At 37.4% G+C, this 24,743-nt stretch overlaps 1 protein-coding gene across 1 annotated transcript in view; it reads left to right on the top strand.

Moving 5' to 3' along the window:
• The window catches only part of LOC145685676 (uncharacterized), a 132,528-nt gene that overhangs the window by 50,745 nt on the left and 57,040 nt on the right, over positions 1-24,743 (top strand). Inside the window, exon 3 of the mRNA XM_081758077.1 lies at positions 3,446-3,802. Coding sequence (XP_081614203.1) covers positions 3,446-3,802 — 357 coding nt within the window. The remainder of the gene's footprint in view (positions 1-3,445; positions 3,803-24,743) is intronic.

Below are 24,743 nucleotides of genomic sequence, written 5' to 3'. Positions count from 1 at the left end.
ACAAGCCATCTTTTCTCGGCTATCGAAATTAGACGTGTCGATTCTTACTGACGTCGTGGAACCACGAAGTTCATATGCTCTGCGCAATAATCACAAGCAATCCAATGACGCGGAAGAATAAACTACAATCGCGATATACCAAAATTTTATAAGAAACGACCCCTATTTGATCAAAGGTGGAAACTTATTGGAAGGTCCTAAAGGAACCAAACATATTACGACGACACCTCTTTAGACCATATGCACATACTCATACCACACCAATATTTATTCAACACTAACCTGTAGCTTCCTGTGTGTCCACATTTGCTGTTCACTACACGGCATACCCAGTGCCTCTTCTTCTTCACGGGGCTGTCGCACAAACCAACTCTATATTATTCCACGCTCTACATATTCTGCAACTTTAAAATCGTACAATGGTGAACAATGTTCTAATCGTACATATCAAACAAATTACAGCCGATAATACAGAAAATTTCTATACAATTTAAAATGGGAAATTGTTGAATTTCAGCAAATGCACAAGTACAGATGGTGATCAGAAAAATGGAAACACCTGTAGGTGTCAACACGTCAGATGTATGGGTTGACAGTGATGTCGTGGCGCTCGCGGCGCCGGGCCGCTGGTGGTGGTGTGTTAGGTCGGTCTTCATACTACGTCAGGCGCAGTGGAACAGCAGTATCCAGTGGCTGCAGCAGACGAAGGTAGTGTAAAATGGGAGACCACTCAGATTTTCAAAGAGGGCAAATTGTTGGTGCGCGGTTATGTGGAGTGAGTGTGACGGCAGTGGCTACTGTGTTAGGTGTGTCGCGTGGGACAGTGTCGAAGGTGATGACGGCCTACACAACACACGGGAAAACCACGTCGGGGAAGCGGAACAGTGGGCGGAAGAAAATCATGAGTGACAGGTCACGCAGGGTATTAAAGCGCATTGTCAAGCAGAACCGTCGTGCCACTGCGGAGCAAGGGACGGAGGAACTCAATCAGCACCTCCCCCACCCTGTTTCGACAATCACAGTCCGCCGTGAATTACATGACATGAACTTACGGGGTCGTGTTGAACGGGCCAAACCGCTCACCAGGGACCATAACGCTTTCGCACGCCGCAAATGGTGCCGCGACCGTGCAACTTGGACCGTTGAGGACTGGAAACGTGTGATATGGTCGGATGAGTCATCCTTTACCTTGTTCCCAACCACGGGCCGTGCTTATGTGTAGAGAACGCCCAAAGAAGCTTATGATCTGCAGTGTCTCCGCCCAACCGTGAAACATGGCGGCGGCTCGGTGATGCTGTGGGCCGCAATATCATGGTTTTCATTGGTTCCTGTGGTTACACTTAGCGGACGAATCACTGCCAACGATTATGTCGCAATTTTAGGAGACCACTTGTATCCTATGGTCCGGATGTTGTTCCCGGACAATGACGCCATCTTCCAGGATGATAATGCACCCATTCAAAAAGCTGGCGTTGTTGCAGCGTGGTTTGAGGAACATCGGGATGAAGTTCAACACCTCCCCTGGCCCGCCTAATCCCCAGATCTCAACATAATTGAACATCTGTGGTCCGTCTTGGAAACACGACTCCTGCGGCGATTTCCACTTCCATCCTCTCTCACAGAACTGGCCGATGCCCTGCACGAGGAATGGTGTAAAATTCCACTTGCTACCATTCACGACCTCTATGCCTCCATCCCACGTCGCATCAAGGCTGTTCTGAAGGCGAAAGGTGGCCCGACACCATATTAATCTGGTAAGTTGCAATTTCGTTCAGGTGTTTCCATTTTTCTGATCACCATTTGTATGTGCATCGTATGTCAGACGTCACATATTTTAAAACAACAGAGAATCTTCTTAGATAGATTTTCTACATTACAATATGAAAAATTTTGTCGCCTAAACGCTATAATAATAATAATAATAATAATAATAATAATAATAATAATAATAATAATAGCGCAACTTGTCAGACACCTAAGGACTACCTTCTAATATTCAAAACTGCATTATTAAGTACAAGATTTTTTTTCTTTCCTCCCAGCAAACTTGCCTGTTTTGAGTAGAATTTCACTAGCATTTAAGTAAACAAGTCTAAAATTTACGGAAATTCCTTCAAATGACAGTCAGTTTGTGAGATTGTACAAAGTTTAACCTCTCATACTATCTAGAATCAATGTTTCTAAGTAAAATTTGCATTTTCGCCGTCAATGTTTTTCTAAAAGACCATGGGTAGATATGTAGACCATGGGTAAATATATGGGTAGTATTTCCTTTTCCTTAGCTGATGACCACGACTGCGTAGTAGCCATGTGATCGTACAACATGAAAAATATATCTGTTTCTTCATGTACGTGGCCGGAATATTTAGTAAGATGAGGTATACAAAAAGACATTCTATGCACCCTCTATTATGTTAAAGTTTGTACTGTTACCTTCTCGTGATCTATATGCCTGTCTACCAGACCTTGTTTTCGACATAAAAAAAGCGCACTAAGAAGAAGAAGGAAGAAGAAGAAGAAGAAGAAGAAGGAAGAAGAAGAAGAAGAAGAAGAAGAAGAAGAAGAAGAAGAAGAAGAGGGAAAATGGAAGAGGGAAAATTTTGATACTGTCCAATTTGAATTTTATGCCTGTTAAGAAGTTAATAAAAAGAGCGTCCCGTACAAAAACTCAGCGCCTAGCACCATGCAATATTTTGTGCAGGTAGAGACAATGACAGTCGGGGATTGTAGGCATAAACTTATTTATTTTACAAAACTACAAAATAGTTTTTGTGTCTAGAAAGTTAATATATCTTAATCTTCCTTATGCCAGAGGTGAAGGAATGAATGTTTTATACGGGAACCCCTTCGCTCATGGCAACTACCGGAGTCCTTAAGGTTAGGGTCCTTAAGTAAATTCCTCGGCTCATGGCAGCCTCGTGAAGAATGGTTTGTGATTATTAATCCCCTTTTGCTTCAAGACAGCCTGCAGGGATTTTAGACAGGGTAAAGCTCCTTCGTCCAAGGCGACCTCCAGAGCTGGTATGGGTTAGGGTCAACTGATGCATCCGTGTTTTTTGACTACACCTTTATAGGATCTCTTGAGGTGGATCGTTTCTGTTCCCATCGTGTTGTTCTTCGTGTCTTCCTGGGTTTATGGATCGTATGCTGCTTATAAACAATAGCATATATATATAACATTATGTTGGGTGAAAACACTGTTCATATTTTGGTATTATCTAAAATGTCAAACCATTTTCTCTATCCATATTTTGGTTTCAAATTACTTGGTCGTTTAAATATAATTATTTTACTCTGAATATTATAATAACAAACGCTTATTTAATACATACATAATTCAAATAATTTAACTAGCTTCCAGTACCTCTGCTATTTATTAAGAATAATTGTTAGAGGTTTTAATTTGGTCAAAGCTACTCTATTAACTACTATTATTTCTTTTCAGTCGCCACCTGAAGTACTATATCATTATACTTCGTATAGGAACGCAGGTCTGATTATCCAGAGTAGAACAATCAAGAAGAGCAAAATAGGTGACTGTGGTTCTGCAGTATACTTAACTCAAATTCCTCCTGAAAGCACAGATCGTGTCATTTCTGAAAATAATTGGGGAACTATAAATGAACTGTATAAGCAAGCGGATCAGAGAACACGTTGCGCGTTCGAATTTAGAACGAAGGATTTGGGGGAAGTAAGGTACTGCTTCATTCCACCAAAAGGAACCAGAGGAACCCGAGACATATGGATAAAAGAACAAGACATAAATCTTCGAGTGACTCCATGCCATTTTCATGTGCGGAGGGTACGTTTTGGTCATTTGTACGTACGATAACTTGTTTATTGAATATGTTTTTTATATGATTTTTATTAGTATTTAAACATAAGTATCTTTCTATATATTAACGCTAACCTTTCTTTACCCCAGGATAGAAAATAATTTAACTTTCATTTTAATTACATACTTAATTATTATTAGATTCATACTTAATATACATAAATGATAACACTTATAGCTGTAATGAATGAAGTCTATACCACAAATCTGAAGTTACAATAATAACTTTGTACCGCCTAGTTTCCTATACGGAATCCCTACCAGAGGAGTGAGGTGATACGTTTCGGCGGCTAAATGGAAAGTTATACACACAAAAAAGTTGAAGTTACTCAAATTAGTTTTGTTCAATTGTTACTTATTTTACTTAAATCTCTAACTATAAAGAATTCTTGATTGACTGAGTGAATGATTAAAATACTGGATGATTTATAAATGTCACGGCCAAAGCGAGTAGTTTAGAAATACGAGTGTTGTAGTGTGTATATGGCTTGTAACATAAGAGGTCCACTAAGAAAGCATTCTTGAAATCCGACATTTTCTTGACATTTAAGATCGAAAGGAAGAAAAGGGGTGCCAGAAGAAAGGAGTATGGTTGTCAGTAAAATATAAAAAGTAACAAAATACGTTTAAACAGGTGTTGAGGTAATGTGAATCATCATTTCAAATTTCAATGGTCATGAACTATATCTATCTTTCTATACCTATCTCTCTATCTATCTATCTATCTATCTATCTATCTATCTATATATCTATATATATATATATATATATATATATATATATATATATATATATATATATATATATATATATATATATATATATATATATCCATTTTTACGCGGTATCGCATCGCAGTTTTCGATGCAAAAACATGGAAATGCGACACAAATTGAAAAATGTATCGCAAATTGCGATGCGTCTTTGCCTCTTTCGTTATTACCACGGAAGCTAAAATAAGGAGCAAGCTGAAAAGAAATTACTAATATTTCAAGAAACTTTTCTTTGAAGAATCGGTTCCTGGAAGAAAAAATGCCTCGACTTTGGGTTACTAGAAAAAATGCCTCTTTCCTTCCCTTTGTCGGTTTGTTGCTAGTGGGTCATTCTCCAGACCACAGGTTTCAGGTCATCCTATCCTTGTTTCTTAGTGTGTAATAAAGAAATGTCCCTTGAAGAAAACTCGCATTAATAGCAGAGAACACAAGTTCGAACTATATTGGACCTAGCCGATATATAGTGTAGCATGAATGGTGCTTGCATGTGGTTAATAAAACGCAGAAGTGCGTATAGTACATCACTCAAACGGTAACGGCATCCGTCAGTGCCGAAAGTATAGAAAAATACACTCGCCTTTCTCTTTTCTTTTCGTTTCTCTTTTCAAGTATTGATATACCAACTTGTAAACACCAAGATACAGTATTTGGAAGATTTCTCCTTGCGAGACGCTATAAACCTAACTCAAAAACACGTGTCTGAAGAAAGGACAACCTCTGTGGTGTTTTTTTGAGCCTAATTGTTGACTTTGCAGCTGTGGCAAAACTCCCATTTTGCTAATCTTGACAAATAGTATAATAAAATATATTGTTTGTTAAACAATGTGCGGGAAATGCAAAGAAAAGTTGTAAACTCTAAAGTTCCCTATAGCCTCTTCCCGAAATTAAATGCATAAATCTATTATTTCCAATTCGAAGTCATTTTCACTTCTAGTTTAGTAGTGAAGGAGTTCTTGTTCTTTGTAGTCGAGAAAGCGCATTTTGTTTCGAAGTGCGGGAGTCTCATAGAGACGGGGCCCCTTCGTCTCATAGAGACAATAATCTCTTGTCAGTGTAGATCTTCCCGAATTATTGATCTCGGCTGTTCTTTCCATCCTTGTGAAAAATGGCGACAGAGTGACAGTGTTCGATATAGTACTTTTAAGAACTGGAAAATCGATTTGGATTCGTGCGGTGTTTGGTTAAAGTGTGAATTACGAGAAGGAAATGTGAAATTGGTGTATTGTGATCTGTGTCACAAAAATGATAACTTTCTTCGTGGAATCCGTAATTTAACTCTTCCTTTATTTACGGCATTAGCGGTGGTGTACTCAAGAAAGAATTGCCTGAAACACTCAAAATCTGAAATGCATGCAAGAATCCAAAATCAGTTCAAGATTTTTTTCTGAGACTCCAGTAGAGCGAGCTATGCCATCCGTAATCGATGTGACATTAAAACACGTAGAAAAAACTTATTGACATTGCGTACCTCTTGGTACAAGAAGAGATTGCATGTAATAAATTTTCTATACTAATAGAACTTGAGAAAACGCCATGGTGTTGATTTAGGTGATACATACTATAACATGAATAAATGCGAAAAATGTTCTTCTTGTATCGCAGAAGATATGATGAATAACCTAAAAGCTAGCTTGGTAAATGTTAAATATTTTACTATTTGTTGTGATGGGTCCACAGACGTTAGTGAAACTGAAAGATATGTAGATAGTGAGATTTGGAAGGTAGAATTCAAGTACTTGAAAATAGCTGAACTTCCCTGTAGTTCCGCTGTAGGAGTTCTAAATGCAATAACACACATTTTTGCAGAGTTCGGAATCGAAAATGACAGTAATAAACTTGTTGGGTTTTTGGCTACTAGTTTACTAGTTAATTGGAGTGTTAATTAACAGAATTCCTCATGAGTGGGCGGACTTCAAGATAGTTTGGTGCTCTAATATGAGACACTTCTCGGGAAGTCAACTTTGGACAATTGTTATGGGGAACATTTTCCGAACTTTATTCATCTGATTAATATTTTGAGGTTATTTCCTGTTTCCAATTCCAAAATTGAACGCGCATTCTCAACAATGAAGCGCGTGTAAACAGACCATCGAAATCAACTCAGAAATGTAACACTTTGACTGGTTGATGAGAATTTCTATTGAAAGTCCTCCACTAGAAGCATTTTCACCATCCAGTTCAACAGAGATTTGTTTTTTAACAAGAAACCACGTAGGTCGGAAACAGCTTCATGTGATCTAAGACCAAGTACTAGTTCAGCTGATTTATAAAGTGACTGAGTTGGTACATTTTTCGTAGTCAATAATATTTTCTTACTGTATGTTTATCAAGGAATTTATTTGTCAGCAAATATTAATGCTCGTATTTTGCTGTAAATTCCAAGGACTGTTTAAAATGTTGAAGTTTGAAATTATTTTTTTCTAATTCGTGTTCTTGATGCTTTACTTCCAATGATGCAAAATAACTGTTAAAATTCGTGGAGGCGATTTCTGATACTGAGACCAAAAAACGCCCTTTTGAACTGCAATCGAACCTACAAGGTGCTGAAAGCATGGGGAAATGATTTTCGGACGCTAGTATTGCGAAATGTATCCAACGTACGGAGCGCAGTTAAAAATGAACATAATCCATAGCTGCTATATTGAAATATGCAAGTGACTAAACCCTATAATGCACGGGCAATAGATTCCTCAAGGGAACGCAGGGATTTCCAGATAATCTGCCAATGAAATCTTGATCTAAACGGATATGAATGGATTGACCAATTTTCCACCTGATAACAATAATTCGTGTGTATGAAGTTGACATCTTAAACAAATACAAAATGGCAGGCACATGTATACCCAGTGTGTGGGTACATAATCGTCAGTTACGGATGATAGTCAACAGTGACGTTTTTAGTATTACATATAGAAAATTTGTAGTTCAATGATCTAGAAAGACATCTGTAGTGGTGTTAGAGCACAACACATGTGAAACAGATTGATTCACAAGTGTGGAAACACTTCATAAAAAATGCTCAGAAATGTACTCTAGTAATGTGAGTTCAAAATGATAGAAATGTGAGGTGTAGCATCAATCACATGCAAGGCATTGCAATTTGCCCAGGCAAATATCAGGAAATATGTTACCTTACGTGAAAGCCGTGAGTACCTAACGTTGGGAAGGGAAGTGAAATGTTAGTGGATACAAATCTTTGTTTTTTGTGATATAGGTCACAATCCTATCCAGATTACAATCATTTGATGCCCTACAATTGTTGGTTAAATTTGTTTTTCTGTCTGTCCTTCTGTCCTGTGTCCACTTGCTTAATCCTTTCAAATGATCCCCGTAGCCTGATGGCAACCTGGTTGTGTAAGTATCATGAAAACGACTAATAAGTTATGTGAACCAACTAAACAAAAAAACAGATATGGTTAGTTCCTTTCGTTCCGTTCCATAGTTCTCGGGTTCGATTCTGGTTGAGACACAAGAGGTTCGGATCCAATGTAAAAATGGAGGATGTCATTAGCATCTCATAGAAGGCAATGACAAACCACCAAAATTGTTCCTTACCCACGAACCGTCGAAAGAGAGACCTGCTTTCGTGCATAACACTATTTCAGCAACATTATTATCGATTGTGATTGCCGACGGAATGTATTCCACAGATAAGTAAAACCAGAAAAGCCATCTGTACTGCTGGACCCATACGACTCAATGGCAGCGTGGTCTGCTACAATCAAAGTACAGACCTCAAAGGCACATAATCAGCGGGGTGCAAAACTACATTCAAAAATGACGCTATGCGGTGTAGACTGTGAACACTTGCCGCGATTTGATACAGAAAGCGACACTAGAGGTGCGGAAAGTATGTGGTATCAGTAAGGTATTGGCGTTGGTCGTGACCCCTAGAGACTATTGTTAGTCCACCATTGATCATCCTGTAAGTTTGTCGGTTTGCTGCTGCGAGTGTAGTTTGGCTTGTGTGTTGCAAGTGGGACGTTGGTGCGAAAACTACAGTGATTGAGGGTGTGGACATCATGACATCCATCTTGGATGTCATACAATATTTCACCATATTGGATATCACACAAGATTTGTAAATAGAAACGGCTGTGTTTGGCTCATAAATTTAGGCTTATATCTTCCCACAAACGAGAATCAGAATTTATTATCTTTTTACCTTTCCCCATTTTTTTCAAAGTAAATGTGTTATATTTACTATTTGTACGTAGTAGGCAAATTATCAGGACAATCAAGTAATAATATGACGTAGGAAAAGCAAATGTTGGAAGTTTGTGTTGGTGCAAGAACTGCATTAAATGAGAATGTGGACATCGTGGCAGCCTACTTTGATTCCGCCACATTGGATGTCACACAACATTCTTGAAATGGAAAGGATATGTGTGACACATCAATACTGACTAGGATGTATCCCGAAAAGATAATCAGAACTCACTTTTCACATATCTCTAATTCTTTACGAGATAGAGTATGCTACGATTGACATTAAAAATTGAGATGCATCTGAAAGGTTTACTATATTCCTGTGGGTAACTACACACTGCATACTACAGAGAAAGATAATATGATATTTACTTACATTTATGTGCATTTTATCGATTGGTTAACAATAGGCCATTTGATCATATAAATTGGAAAGTGATGCACGAGGAAGACTTCTTTCTTTCGCAATAGGATCCATAAGTTGTTAAGTGTGTGTAGTTTGGTGTGATGCACATTGTCCATAATGCACCCCTATATACGGTAACCCAGGAGTGACAGATAAATATTGCGTGCCATTTGATCATACTCGTCTTCGTTGTGCAGAGGTTTTATTTTTATGCAAGTATTATCAAAAACTCAGTTCATAATGTGGCTGTGTTCCGTCCTGTTGGAGAGCTCCGTTAACTTGTTCCCCCACTTTTAAAATTTACTCAAAAAAGAATGTCAAAGTTTTGTACTAGTTTTGTACCGTTTTGTACCACCAATAAAAAGTTGTGTACCTGTCCCCAAATGTCCCAAACTCAAACTTCAAATTTGGGACACAAACAAATCTCAGTCCCATAAACACATATATCAATGATAATGGTCTCATTGAATAAAGAAAGTTTTGTATTGTTTTGTATCAACAATAAGAAGTTTTGTACCTGTCCCCAAATGTCCCAAATTGCACATTCTAATGCGGAACACTAAGGTCAAGTTGGAGTTCCACATAGCCCGATTTTTTAAAAATCGTCTCATTAGATAAAGAAGGTTTTGAATTGTTTTGTTCCAACAATAAAGAGTTTTGTACCAGTCGCAAAATATCCCAAATTCAAAGTTCTAATTTGGGACACACAAACAAATCTCAGTCCGATAAACACATATATCAATGATAATGGTCTGATTAGATAAAGAAAGTTTTGTACTGTTTTGTACCAACAATAAAAAGTCTTGTACCTGTCCCCAAATGTCTCAAATTCTACATTCTAATGCGGAACACTAAGGTCAAATTGGAGTTTCATATAGCCCGATTTCTTTCAAGATCGTCTCATTAGATAAAGAAAGATTTGTACTGTTTTGTACCAACAACAGAAAGTTTTGTATCTTACCCAAAATGTCCCAAACTTCATCTTCTAATGTGAAACGCCAACACCCATCTCAGTTTTCTAAATACGAATTTACAAATAAAAGTTGTACCAGAGTTTTGTACTAGTCTTGTACCGTTTCGTACCACCAATAAAAAGTTTTGTACCACGTCTATTAGCTAGTAATGGACGATTTAATGTCTGAACCCAGTGTTAACCTGTTCCCCCACCATAACGAGTTTTTCCGAAAATAGTGTCAAAGTTTTGTACTAGTTTTGTACCGTTTTGTACCATCAATAAAAAGTTGTGTACCTGTCCCCAAATGTCCCAAATTCAAACTTCAAATTTGGGACACAAACAAATCTCAGTCCCATAAACACATATATCAATGATAATGGTCTCATTGAATAAAGAAAGTTTTGTATTGTTTTGTACCAACAATAAGAAGTTTTGTACCTGTCCCCAAATGTCCCAAATTTCACATTCTAATGCGGAACACTAAGGTCAAGTTGGAGTTCCACATAGCCCGATTTTTTAAAAATCGTCTCATTAGATAAAGAAGGTTTTGAATTGTTTTGTTCCAACAATAAAGAGTTTTGTACCAGTCGCAAAATATCCCAAATTCAAAGTTCTAATTTGGGATACATAAACAAATCTCTGTCCCATAAACACATATATCAACGATAATGGTCTCATTAGATAAAGAAAGTTTTGTACTGTTTTGTACCAATAAGAAAAAGTTTTGGACCTGTCCCCAAATGTCTCAAATTCTACATTCTAATGCGGAACACTAAGGTCAAGTTGGAGTTTCACATAGCCCGATTTCTTTCAAGATCGTCTCATTAGATAAAGAAAGTTTTGTACTGTTTTGTACCAACAACAGAAAGTTTTGTATCTTACCCAAAATGTCCCAAACTTCATCTTCTAATGTGAAACGCCAACACCCATCTCAGTTTTCTAAGTAAGAATTTACAAATAAAAGTTGTACCAGAGTTTTGTACTAGTTTTGTACTGTTTTCTACCAACAATAAAAAGTTTTGTACAAGTCCCAAAATGTCCCAAATTTTAGGTTTTAGTGTGGAATTCCAACTTGACCTCTGAGTTCTACATTCGCCAACTTGCATCAAAGTGCCCTCATTACATGAAGACACTTTTGTACTGTTTTGTACCAACAATAAAAAGTTTTGCACCAGTCCCAAAATGTCCAAAATTCAAACATCTAATTTGGAACACATAAACAATTCTCAGTCCCATAAACACATATATCAATGATAATGGTCTCATTAAATAAAGAAAGTTTTGTACTGTTTTGTACCAATAATAAAAAGTTTTATACCTGTCTCCAAATGTCCCAAATTCCACATTCTAATACGAAACACTAAGGTCAAGTTGGAGTTCCACATAGCCCGATTTCTTCCAAAATTGTCTCATTAGGTAAAGGAAGTTTTGTACTATTTTGTACTAACAACAGAAAGTTTTGTATCTGCCCCAAAATGTCCCAAATTTCATCTTCTAATGTGAAACACCAACAGCCATCTCAGTTTTCCAAATGAGAATTTACAAATAATAGTTGTACCAGAGATTTGTACTAGTTTTGTACTGTATTGTACCAGAGTTTTGTAGTTTTGTACCAGTCCCAAAATGTCCCAAATTCAAACTTGGCCTCTGAGTTCTACATTTGCCGATTTACATCAAAGTGGCCTCATTACATAAAGTTTTGTATTGCTTTGAACCAAGAATAAAAAGTTTTGTGCGGGTCCCAAAATGTCCCAAATTCAAACTTCTAATTTGGAACACATAAACAAAACTTAGTCTCATAAACACATATATCAATGATAATGGTCTCATTAGACAAAGAAAATTTTGTACTGTTTTGTACCAACAATGGAAAGTTTTGTACCAGTCTCAAATTGTCCCAAATTCAAACTTCTAATTTGGAACACATAAATAAATCTTAGTCTCATAAATACATATATCAATGATAATGGTCTCATTATATAAAGAAAGTTTTTACTGTTTCGTACCAACAATAGAAAGTTCTGTATCTGTCCTAAAATGTCCTAAATGTCAACTTCTAATGTGAAACACCAACAGCCATCTCAGTTTTTCAAATAAGAATTTACAAAATAAAAGTTGTACCAGAGTTTTGTACAGTTTTGTACCAGTCCCAAAATGTCCCAAATTCAAACTTGTAATTTGGGATACATAAACAAATCTCTGTCCCATAAACACATATATCAACGATAATGGTCTCATTAGATAAAGAAAGTTTTGTACTGTTTTGTACCAACAATAAAAAGTCTTGTACCTGTCCCCAAATGTCTCAAATTCTACATTCTAATGCGGAACACTAAGGTCAAGTTGGAGTTTCACATAGCCCGATTTCTTTCAAGATCGTCTCATTAGATAAAGAAAGTTTTGTACTGTTTTGTACCAACAACAGAAAGTTTTGTATCTTACCCAAAATGTCCCAAACTTCATCTTCTAATGTGAAACGCCAACACCCATCTCAGTTTTCTAAATAAGAATTTACAAATAAAAGTTGTACCAGAGTTTTGTACTAGTTTTGTACTGTTTTGTACATACAGTAAAATGTTTTGTACTAGTCCCAAAATGTCCTAAATTTTAGATTTTAGTGTGGAACTCCAACTTGAGCTCTGAGTTCTACATTTGCCGATTTACATCAAAGTGGCTTCATTACATAAACAAAGTTTTCTGTTTTGTACCAACAATAGAAAGTTTTGTACCAGTCCCAAAATGTCCCAAATTCAAACTTCTAATTTGGAACACATAAATAAATCTTAGTCTCATAAACACATATATCAATGATAATGGTCTCATTATATAAAGAAAGTTTTTACTGTTTCGTACCAACAATAAAAAGTTTTGTACTTGTCACTAAATGTCCCAAATTCCACATTCTACTGCGGATCACTAAGGTGAAGTTGGAGTTCCACATAGCCTGATCTCTTTCAAAATCGTCTCATTAGATAAAGAAAGTTTTGTACTTTTTTGTACCAAAAACACAAAGTTTTGTATCTGTCCTAAAATGTCCCAAATGTCACCTTCTAATGTGAAACACCAACAGCCATCTCAGTTTTCCAAATAAGAATTTACAAATAAAAGTTGTACCAGAGTTTTGTCCTAATTTTGTACCAACAACAAAAAGTTTTGTACCAGTCCCAAAATGTTCCGAAATTTTAGATTTAATGTGGAACTCCAACTTGACCTCTGAGTTCCTCATGTGCCGATTTGCATCAAAGTGATGTGATTAGATATAAAAATTTTGTACTAATTTGTACCAACAATAAAACATTTTGTACCTGTCCCAAAATGTCACAAATTCAAACTTATAATTTATAACGCATAAACAAATCTGTCCCATTAACACATATATCAATGATAATGGTCTCATTAGATAAAGAAGGTTTTGTACTGTTTTGTATCTACAATAAAATGTTTTGTGCCTTCCTCCAAATGTCCCAAATTCCATCTTCTAATGCGGAACACTAAGGTAAACATGGAGTTAAAATACTCCGATTTCTTTCGAAATAGTCTCATTAGATAAAGAAAGCCTGAATTTGGGACATTTTGGGACTGGTACAAAACTTTTTATTCTTGGTATAAAACAGTACAAAATTTTCTTTATGTAATGAGGGCACTTTAATGAAAATCGGCGAGTGTAGAAGTCAGAGGTCAACTTGGATTTCCATACTAAAATCTAAAATTTGAAACATTTTGGGACTGGTACAAAACTTTTTATTGTTGGTGCAAAACAGTACAAAATTAGTAAGAAACTGGTAAAACTTTTATTTGTAAATTGTTATTTGGAAAACTGAGATGGCTGTTGGCGTTTCACATTAGAAGATGAAATTTGGGACAGATACAAAACTTTCTGTTGTTGGTACAAAAAAGTACAAAACCTTCTTTATCTAATGAGACGATTTTGAAAGAGATCGGGCTATGTGGAACTCTAACTTGACCTTAGTGTTCCACATTAGAATGTGGAATGTGGAATATTTTGGGACAGATCCAAAACTTTTTATGGTTGATACAAAACAGTACAAATCTTTCTTTATCTAATGAGACCAGCATCATTGATATATGTGTTTATGGGACTGAGATTTTTTTATGTGTCCCAAATTAGAAGTTTGCATTTGCGATATTTTGGGACTGGTACAAAACTTTTATTGTTGGTACAAAACAGTACAAAACTTTCTTTATCTAATGAGACCATTGTCATTGTTATATACAGATGGTGCTCAGAAAAATGGAAACACCTGAACGAAATTCCAACTTACCAGATTAATATGGTGTCGGGCCACCTTTCGCCTTTAGAACAGCCTTGATGCGACGTGGGATGGAGGCATAGACGTCGTGAATGGTAGCAAGTGGAATTTTACACCATTCCTCGGGCAGGACATCGGCCAGTTCTGTGAGAGAGGATGGAGGTGGAAATCGTCGCCGGAGTCGTGTTTCCAAGACGGTCCACAGGTGTTCAATTATGTTGAGATCTGGGGATTGGGCGGGCCAGGGGAGGTGTTGAACTTCATCCCGATGTTCCTCAAACCACGCTGCAACAACACCAGCTGTATGAATGGGTGCATTATAATCCTGGAAGAAGGCATCATTGTCCGGGAAAGCATCCGGACCATAGGATGCAAGTGGTCTCCTAAAATTGCGACATAATCGTTGGCAGTGATTCGTCCGTTAAGTCTGACCACAGGGCCCAATGAAAACCATTATATTGCGGCCCACAGCATCACCGAGCCGCCGCCATATTTCACAGTTGGGCGGAGACACTGCAGATCATAAGCTTCTTTGGGCGTTCTCCACACATAAATACGGCCCGTGGTTGGGAATAGGGTGAAGGATGACTCATCCGACCATATCACACGTTTCCAGTCTTTAACGGTCCAAGTTGCATGATCGCGGCACCATTTGCGGCGTGCGAAAGCGTTATGGTCCCTGATGAGCGGTTTGGCCCATGTAACACGACCCCTTAAGTTTACGTCATGTAATTCGCGGCGGACTGTGATTGACGAAACAGGGTGGGGGAGGTGCTGATTGAGTTCCTCCGTCACTTGCTCCGCAGTGGCACGACGGTTCTGCTAGACAATGCGCTTTAATACCCGGCGTGACCTGTCACTCATGATTTTCTTCCGCCCACTGTTCCGCTTCCCCGATGTGGTTTTCCCGTGTGTTGTGTAGGCCGTCATCACATTCGACATTGTCCCAGGCGACATACCTAACACAGTAGCCACTGCTGTCACACTCACTCCACATAACCGCGCACGAACAATTTGCCCTCTTTGAAAATCTGAAAGGTCTCCTATTTTACACTACCTCCGTCTGCTGCAGCCACTGGACACTGCTGTTCCACTGCGCGTGACGTAGCATGGAGTCCGACCTAACACACCACCACCAGCGGTCCGGCGCTGCGGGCGCCACGACACCATTGCCAACTCATACATCTGACGTGTTGCAACCTACAGATATTTCCATTTTTCTGATCACCATCTGTATGTTTATGGGACTGAGATTTTTTTATGTGTCCCAAATTAGAAGTTTGCATTTGCGATATTTTGGGACTGGTACAAAACTTTTATTGTTGGTACAAAACAGTACAAATCTTTCTTTATCTAATGAGACCAGCATCATTGTTATATATGTTTATGGGACTGAGATTTGTTTGTGTCCCAAATTAGAAGTTTGAATTTGGGATATTTTGGGACTGGTACAAAACCTTTTATTGTTGGTACAAACCAGTACAAAACTAGTACAAAACCCTGGTATAATGTATTTTTGTAAATGACGATGTGGAACTCCATCTTGACCGACCTTTTGCACGCTGGAAATTTTTCTATACGATGATAAGTATATACAAGATTACCTTTTATTCATTTAAAAAGTAACATGTATTTTTATTTTGTTTGTACATAGCTTTATGTATTTTTTCTTATGGTATCAAAAATAAATTTTGTAAAAATATTTTAGTGTTATCCCAAATAGCCTCTACTAAAATACCTTTCTATAGCAAGTTAGATCTTTTTAATCGTGGGACGTTCTTGTAGTATTTATATAAACCTCGCGAATCAATTTTTCTTATATAATTGTATGAGTAAAGTGCAACATAAAATATAATATGAATTCATCTTATCATCATCATCATCCATTCATTCGAAGCCACAGTTGCCTAAAAGCTATAAAATAAATTCAAATTCTTTCAAAGCAGAAAACCGTCTGCTAGCAGTTCCAGAGCACAAAAACAGATGAATAGCTAACACGACACAAGGACTTAAAAAGAATTGCACAAATGCAAAATAATAATAATAATAATAATAATAATAATAATAATAATAATAATAAATAACCATGCAAATTTGCAACTTAACCTGGCTATTGCTGCTAAAAATAGCTCAAAACTAGCACAAAACTTGATACTATTTTCGGAAACATTTGTTAAAGTTGGAGAACAATTAACGTTGAGTTCATTTACTGAATCGTCCATTAATCGGTAATGGACGTGGTACAAAACTTTTTAATGGTGGTACAAAATCGTACAAACCAGTTGAAACTTCGATATTATTTTCGAAAAAATTTGTTCATGTGGGAGAAGTTAACGGTGGCTTTAAATACTCAATCGACAATTACTAGCTAACGCATGAGATACATAACGTGGCACGTAGCATGTGCTTCAAAATCATACAAAACTTTCACATATTTTTAGCGAACTATTGAAAATTTGGTCGCTATTGCCATTGTCCTGTACGTCTGTCTGTCCCTCCTGTCCTCCGGTAACTTTTGAACCGGAAGTCGCATCAACAATCGGACTTCGGCATTCAATTCAAGCTTCCGAGTACGCTAGATATCAAATATTTCCGAACAGTAAGTGGTTTAAAAGTCACTACCCGTTTAGAACAAGAAGTTGGATCGAAAAACGGACTTCATTAAGTCCAAATACTCAACTACACTTAAAGCAGACTAGAAATGGGGTATTTTGGAACCCAGAGTGTGATCGGAAGTGGCATAAAAGTGATTTTCAGTTTGACTGACTGTGCCCCCTTATAACTTTTTAATCGGAAATTGGATTTACAAATAGGCATCGGCATAGAATTCAAGTTCCCGAGTACGCTAAAAGTCGGGTATTTTCGAACAGGAAGTGTGGCTGAAAGTGGTTTAAATGTCACTTCCTGCTTACAACCGAAAGTCGGATCAAAAACAGAATCCACGATTAAATTCAGGTTCCTGAATATCGGATCTTTTGGAAGTAGAAGTGTTACCGGAAGTCATTTCCACATTATAACGGTACCAGCTAAAATCTTGAAATTCAATAGGGCGCCTAAATTTTGTGCTTAGCCACAAAATTATATTTGTATGTTTAAAAAATACTTTAGACTGGGAGAGATCCATTAACTTGTTATCCAATTCTAATCGTCCATTACTGCCTAATGGACGTGGTACAAACTTTATACTGGTGATAAAAAGTAGTACAAAACTAGGAAAAATATTAACACTAGTCTCTGGAAAATTCGTTAATGTTGGGAAACTGTTAACGGTGGGTTCGGAAATTAAATCGTCCATTACTGGCTAATGGACGTGGCACGAAACAAGTAGAAAACTTTGACACTATTTTCGGGAGTAATTGTTGAGGTTGGTAAACGGGCGTTAACTTGATCCCCCAATTTTAATCATCCATTACTCGATAATCGACTTGGTACAAAATTTTCTATAAATACTACAAAATGGTAAAAAAAAAAAAATAGTACAAAATTTTGACACTATAGCAAATTTCGTTGATATTCAAGAAAAGGCGTTCACTTGTTCACCCTTTTAAATCATCCATTACTCCTTAATGGACGTGGTACAAAACTTTTAATTTGTGGTACAAAACAACTACGAGACTTCGACACTTTTTTCGGGAAAAATTCGTAAGGTAAGGATCAATTGATAAGCATATGAATTTGTCCATTACTGGCTAACGGCCGTCGTATGAAACATTGTATTGTTGAAAAAACATTGTACAAACTAATACAAAACTTTGACATTATTTTCGGGTAAATTCGTTATGGTAAGGGAACGAAGTTAACGCTGGGCCCAGACATTAAATCGTCTATTACTGGCTAATGAAGGCGGTACAAAACTTTTCATTGGTGGTACAAAACGGTACATAACTAGTACAAAACTTTGACATTATTTTCGGGAAAATTCATTATGGTGGGGTAACAGGTTAACACTGGGTTCAGACATTAAATCGTCCATTACTGGCTAATGGACGTGTTACAAAACTTTTTATTGGTGGTACAAAATGGTACAAAACTAGTACAAAACTTTGACATTGTTTTCGAGAAAATTCGTTACGGTGGGGGAACAAGCTAACGCTAGGCCCAGACATTAAATCGTTCATTACTGGCTAATGGAGGTGGTACAACACTTTTTATTGGTGGTACAAAACGGTACAAAACTAGTACAAAACTCTGACACTATTTTGGGGAAAGTTCGTTATGGTGGGAAACAAGTTAACGCTGGGCCCAGACTTTATATCGTCCATTACTGGCTAATGGAGGTGGTACAAAACTTTTTATTGGTGGTACAAAATGGTAAAAACTAGTACAAAACTTTGACACTATTTTCAGGAAAACTCGTTATGGTGGGGTAACAGGTTAACACTGGGTTCAGACATTAAATCGTCCATTACTGGCTAATGGACGTGTTACAAAACTTTTTATGGGTGGTACAAAATGGTACAAAACTAGTACAAAACTTTGACTTGTTTTCGAGAAAATTCGTTTCGGTGGGGGAACAAGCTAACGCTAGGCCCAGACATTAAATCGTCCATTACTGGCTAATGGAGGTGGTACAAAACTTTTTATTGGTGGTACAAAACGGTACAAAACTAGTACAAAACTAGTACAAAACTTTGACACTATTTTCGGGAAAGTTCGCTATGGTGAGGGAACAGGCGTTAACTTGTTCCCCCACTTTGAATCGTCCATTACTGGTTAATGGACGTGGTACAAAACTTTTTATTGGTGGTACAAAATGGTACAAAACTAGTACAAAATTTTAACATTCTTTTCTGAGTAAATTATAAAAGTGAAGGAACAAGTTAACGGAGCTCTGTTGGAGCCAAACGTTATCAATGTTGATGTATATTGAGAGTAGATGGCAGGAAGAATCTGTTTATGAAGCAATGTCAAATACTCCTCACCTGTCAGATTGCCGTTAGTGGAAAAAGATCAATAATGATGGTTAATATCATGTACCCAAACATTCAGTTTCTCTGGATACTGGATATATATATATATATATAATTCATATTTCATATTAATATATATCCGGTATCCAGAGAAACTGAATGTTTGGGTAGATAAGAAATATCATTATTGATTATTTTCCCATTGACGGCAATCGGACAGGCGAGAAGTATTTGACATATATATAACAAAACAGAAACACCTGTTTGCAACAGTTATAAAATTAATTCAATGAATATAAACTAAACTAATAAAAATTAAACTTGCATGTACCGATCTGTGTTTACCTTATCACATAAATATTCCAACATCATGAGACAAACTACTGTAGAATATTCTCAAAATTATTTTCTCCCTCCAAGTTAATACAGTTAGCATTTAATAGCAAACATACGACGATTTATCAATTTCTTTAAGCATTTCGGCATGTTTCTTACAATTTTCCTGGTATAGTGTGGGAAAATATTGTTCCATGCTGTGCATAGTGCTTTTTTCAAACCTTCTTTCGCCGTAACTCGTATGTCATAATCTCGTCAACACACTAACTCTCCAAACATGATGAATATAAATAACCCAAACCATTACACTTCCTCCTCAGTGTTTTAAGGTACCTCCTCAGATAGGTTGGAAGTTCTTGACATTTACTTGCCGAAAAACTATTATCATTATATCCATGCAGGTTTAATATGTATATTTGTTGGAAAACAACACATTTTCCCACCATTTTTGGCTTAACTACGAAAGCTATAGAAAATTTAATTATCTTCCAATTATTTAATTGAAAATTTAATTATTTATCAATGTGGATAACAAAGGTTTCTTTCTACCTATTCTGCCATTGTACCCTTACCGTATTAACTCCATACAACACAATACGCTTACCAGATAAAACATTACCACCTGCTACTGTTTGAATTAAGTCGTTGAATTCTACTGAATATTCGAATCGTTTCATATTAAGAGCATTCTATTCGCAAAGTAACAGTTAACAACAAATATACTTACTATTTAAAATGTTAAAATATGTAATACTTACTATTAACATATGTGGTAACTCACTTTACGATAGTTTACAAACGCAAGCAAAAGAACAGAAACGTGAAGGACACAATGAACACCCTCTTTATTACTTACCTGTTTCGATACGTTTTTCTACTAGAAATTAGTATCAAACGTAACACACACTATCTCGTAAACGAATGACGGTTGGTCAAGAATCACTTTAGATTTTCGTTTCTATTAAGATTCTAGCTTAAATTTATGTTACACACATACCTCATTCTATTTAAAAATATTTTGTGTTATATAATGTGCGAAGTTCAAGATGGTTGACATGATGTACACGAAATCATTTAACGCAGTTTTATACCAATACCAACTTGTAACATTTGCTTTTCCTCTGTCCACGCGTCCCTTTGTTACTGCCCTGCCATGATACTTTTTTCTATTAGATGCATGTCAAACATAGCGCAGCTTGTCTCTTAAACTGATGCCGATGTGTCAGAAATGAGTTCACATTGTCATTTGTGGGAATATTCAAGACTAAATTGAAAATTTAGTTTAAAAGAATATTGTGTGATATGCAATATGGCGGAATTCAAAATAGCTTCCACGGTGACCACACTCTAAATCAATGTAGTTTTTCTAACAATACCAATTGCAGTATTTGCTTTTCCTCCGTCCACGCATGCCGTTATTATTGTGTTGTCCCAATTATTTTGAACAACCCTGCATACAGATCCACATGTGTCTTCTCACAGCAAAATTAAACAAATGTTTTCAACAGAATATTTTTCATATTAATATGTATTTTTATACTTTGACCGAAGGGTGAAAATGGAATTTCAGAATTATGATGACAGTCATTAATATGTAAAGTCTAATCGGGCTATCTGACGAGAATACATGCCCAGTGAGACGAGAATGCAAACAAACTTTCACGGAAAACCGACTTAAGAGATAGCAATTGTTGTAGAACAAACAACAACCACACAAAATCAGTATCACCATTCAAATTTCCTATTAGTTACTAACAATCACTGATATTCTTCCTTCTGTTGGAAAAAACACTTCAACTTACTATGGAGACACTAGCTCCCTCTTGCATCCCTCATTTCCACTTCTGCTTAGATTTCAGGCTTTTTGGCCGTGCGGCCGTTTCTACCGGCGCAATGAAGAATCCAGCTCTTTTGTCGTTGGGCTCTTTTGATTCGGGTCCTTTTGACGCGGGGTCGTTTTGACTCGGTCCTCTTTATCCTCGCCCTTTTGTCCGGGCCCTTCTGACATGGAATCCTTTGCACAACTTGATGCTCGACTGCGTGTAACTGGCTCGCTACACGCTGCATGACGAAGGTTTGTATCCATACAATTATACAAGGTGAAGTACATACTACCTACGAACTTTTCCAAGAGCATGGATTTTTGCCAATTGTATGTGCAACAAACACATGTCAATACAGATTTTCGAGAAATAGTGTTATGAAGCGATTCACCCACGTTTACTAGAGACACCAAGTTCAACACCCACAACACTTACGTCTGGAATATAGACAATCTCCAAGCTATCCTTGTGGCCAACATCAATATAGACTCGCACTGAATGCATGATGTGGCGTGGTAGATGGCCATTGGATAGGTCCGTACATTTTGCCTACTGCTTTGAATGATGAGTATAATCGAGCGTTTCTACAGGATATTTTACCTGGACTGTTGGAAAACATACCACTTGCAGACAGACTTTGTATCTGGTATCAACACAACATCGCCGCCGTGCATTTCAACCAGGTAACCTGGGTCGTACTCAACGATATTTTCGGCGATTACTGGATTGGTAGGGTTGAATTTCGTTCTTGGCCACCTCACTCCCCCGACCTCACCAATTGGATTTTTTTCTGTGAGGACAAATGAAAAAGGTTCGTGTATGACATCCGTATGGAAAGTGCTAAGTATGTCGTTGCTCGTATCACTATCACTATTTTGACAATTAATGACATGCCACATTGATTTGAGCCTGCCAGACACGTAGCCAAGGGAAGGGGCTCCGGAGGGTCCGGACTCCCCCATTTGAGACCAGAAATGAAAAAAAAAATTAAGGAAGGATAAAACAAAATGAAATGACAAAAAGAAGAATCAGCACTAAAAATTAAAAAGAAAACTACAGGAAGCTTTTGCTTACTCTTTCTTATGAGGGGATTTGTATTTCTTGCAATATGGTGGCGAGGTAAGCGAGGTATTCTGGAAGAGTCAGGGAATTTGAAATTACAAGAAAAGTTATGGAATTCTCAGAATTCCTGCTACTATTTAGGGAAATTTCAAACTTTCGAAAGCATAAGTGCCGTTGTGTAACAGCGTGGACATTTTTAATCATAACTTTTCGTCATCGCATCCTTGCAGTATCAAACGTTATTTCATGGACAATTTTCTGTTGGTCCTTTAACCTGTCATTTGGAACCGACAGTAGTTGACGGAATAATAAAAACAAAAAAAAAAATGTTGAAAGGAAGTTCTGTTGGCATTTGATTCAACAGAGAAAGGAACGCATATATGTTAAAACTAGTTGAATATACACATGCTTCGCACAGGGGCTGTATTTGGAAATCAACGCCTGTGGGAATATCACCATTGATCTCAGCGACCGCGAAAACTATGGATTTGATACTAATATCGGTCATTTTGGGCTATTTTTTTACATGTCTCGGTATCCATTCCCCGCTGACTCCCGGCCCGCATACTTGCAAGTCATCGCTAATGGAAGTGTCACCATTGATTTCAGCGACCGCGAAAACAATGTATTAGACACTAATATCGGTCATTTCGGATTACTTTTATATGTCTTGGTATCTCAACCCTCCTCCGGTGACCCCCGGCCCGGAGCCGAATAGCGTGAATTTGGAAGTTAATGCGACTGGAGTTACACCATTAATTTCAGCGACCGCGAAAATATGAATTCGACACTAATAACTAAAGTGGTAGCGCGTTGGCTTCGCATTCGGGAGGTCGTGACTTCGAATCCCGCTGGCTACCATCCTGACTGAGGTTTTCCAGGGTTTCCTTCAGTCCTACCAGTCAAATGCTGGGATGGCACCTACTAAACAGGCCCTGGCCGATACCTTCCCAAATCCTTTCCATTATTAATGTTGTTGGATATTCAATGTAAAATGGCCTCTGAGCTGTATCTGGTGATTGTTAAATAAATAAATAAATATCGGTCATTTTCTACTACTTTTACATGTCCCAGTAAACGCACCTCTGAGACCCCCTGGTGCGAATTTCAACAAAAATGTTTAACTCTGGTCTGGAGCCTGAACAAAGGTATTCGTGACTAAAATTTGGTAACTCTCGGTCAATTTGTCTGGTTCCCAAGCCGGTTCCAGTAAACGCCCCCCTGAGACCCCACTGTTTCGAAATTTAAAATAAAACGCTTCGTCTTGATCTGGGGCCTGGGCCAAGGCACCCGTGACCAAAATTTGGTAACTCTCGGTCCACTCGCCTGCTCCCCCGGGCGCACACAGACAGACAGACAGACAAACATACAAACAAACTCTTTATTTCATTTATATTAGAAGATAGTTTACAAGACAGTATTCAGTATGTACTTTTTATAATAATTGAGGTCATAACGAAAGGAAAATTGTTATATTTGAATAAACAGCAGAAGGACATAAATATTGTAAAATCTTTTTCAATACTTTTTTTATTATTTTGCTCGAAATTTCTTCATAGTGTGTTATTAAAATACTTCCCAACATATCCTCATTTTATTGTCCTAACAAACTAATATATGTTGATAGTAAAGTAGTTTCGATTGATCGAGCTCCTGGGCCTTCAGAATTTCATGTCACTCCCCCAACCCCACCCCCGTTACGAAATCCTGGCTAAACGTACCAATGTATGTTCCAGTAAAATAGTTTAGAGAGATCGATCCCCTTTTGTGATGACCACAGTATTTGATGTCACGGACCCCCCCCCCTTCACGAAATCCTGGCTACGTGCCTGAGCTTACCAGACAATCTGTGCTTCTCCGATGTCAGCGTTGTATAGAAGTCAATGACGGTCATTTTCAACAACATCTCTGAGTATCACAGTGTTTGTACGCCTTTCGCTCAACTGCATAGTGTCTTTTCCTGCATGGTATTCGTATTTCGGATCCTGGACCTTGCTGTTAATTGATTTTTATGTACGTCGGTTGTACGCTTCTCAGAGGCATTGCTTCCAGATCTTCTATGCCTGAGAAAGTTACTCGATATGGTCTTGAATTTACCTTTTTTATTACAAACGCTACGTGGGTCATGTGATACATGACCATTGGCTAAACTTTCACCAGAAA

The sequence above is a fragment of the Thermobia domestica genome, chromosome 1 (assembly GCF_964235325.1).
Source record: "Thermobia domestica chromosome 1, izTheDome1.hap1.1, whole genome shotgun sequence".
Lineage (NCBI taxonomy): Eukaryota > Metazoa > Arthropoda > Insecta > Zygentoma > Lepismatidae > Thermobia > Thermobia domestica.
This window is presented reverse-complemented; position numbering and strand designations above follow the sequence as displayed.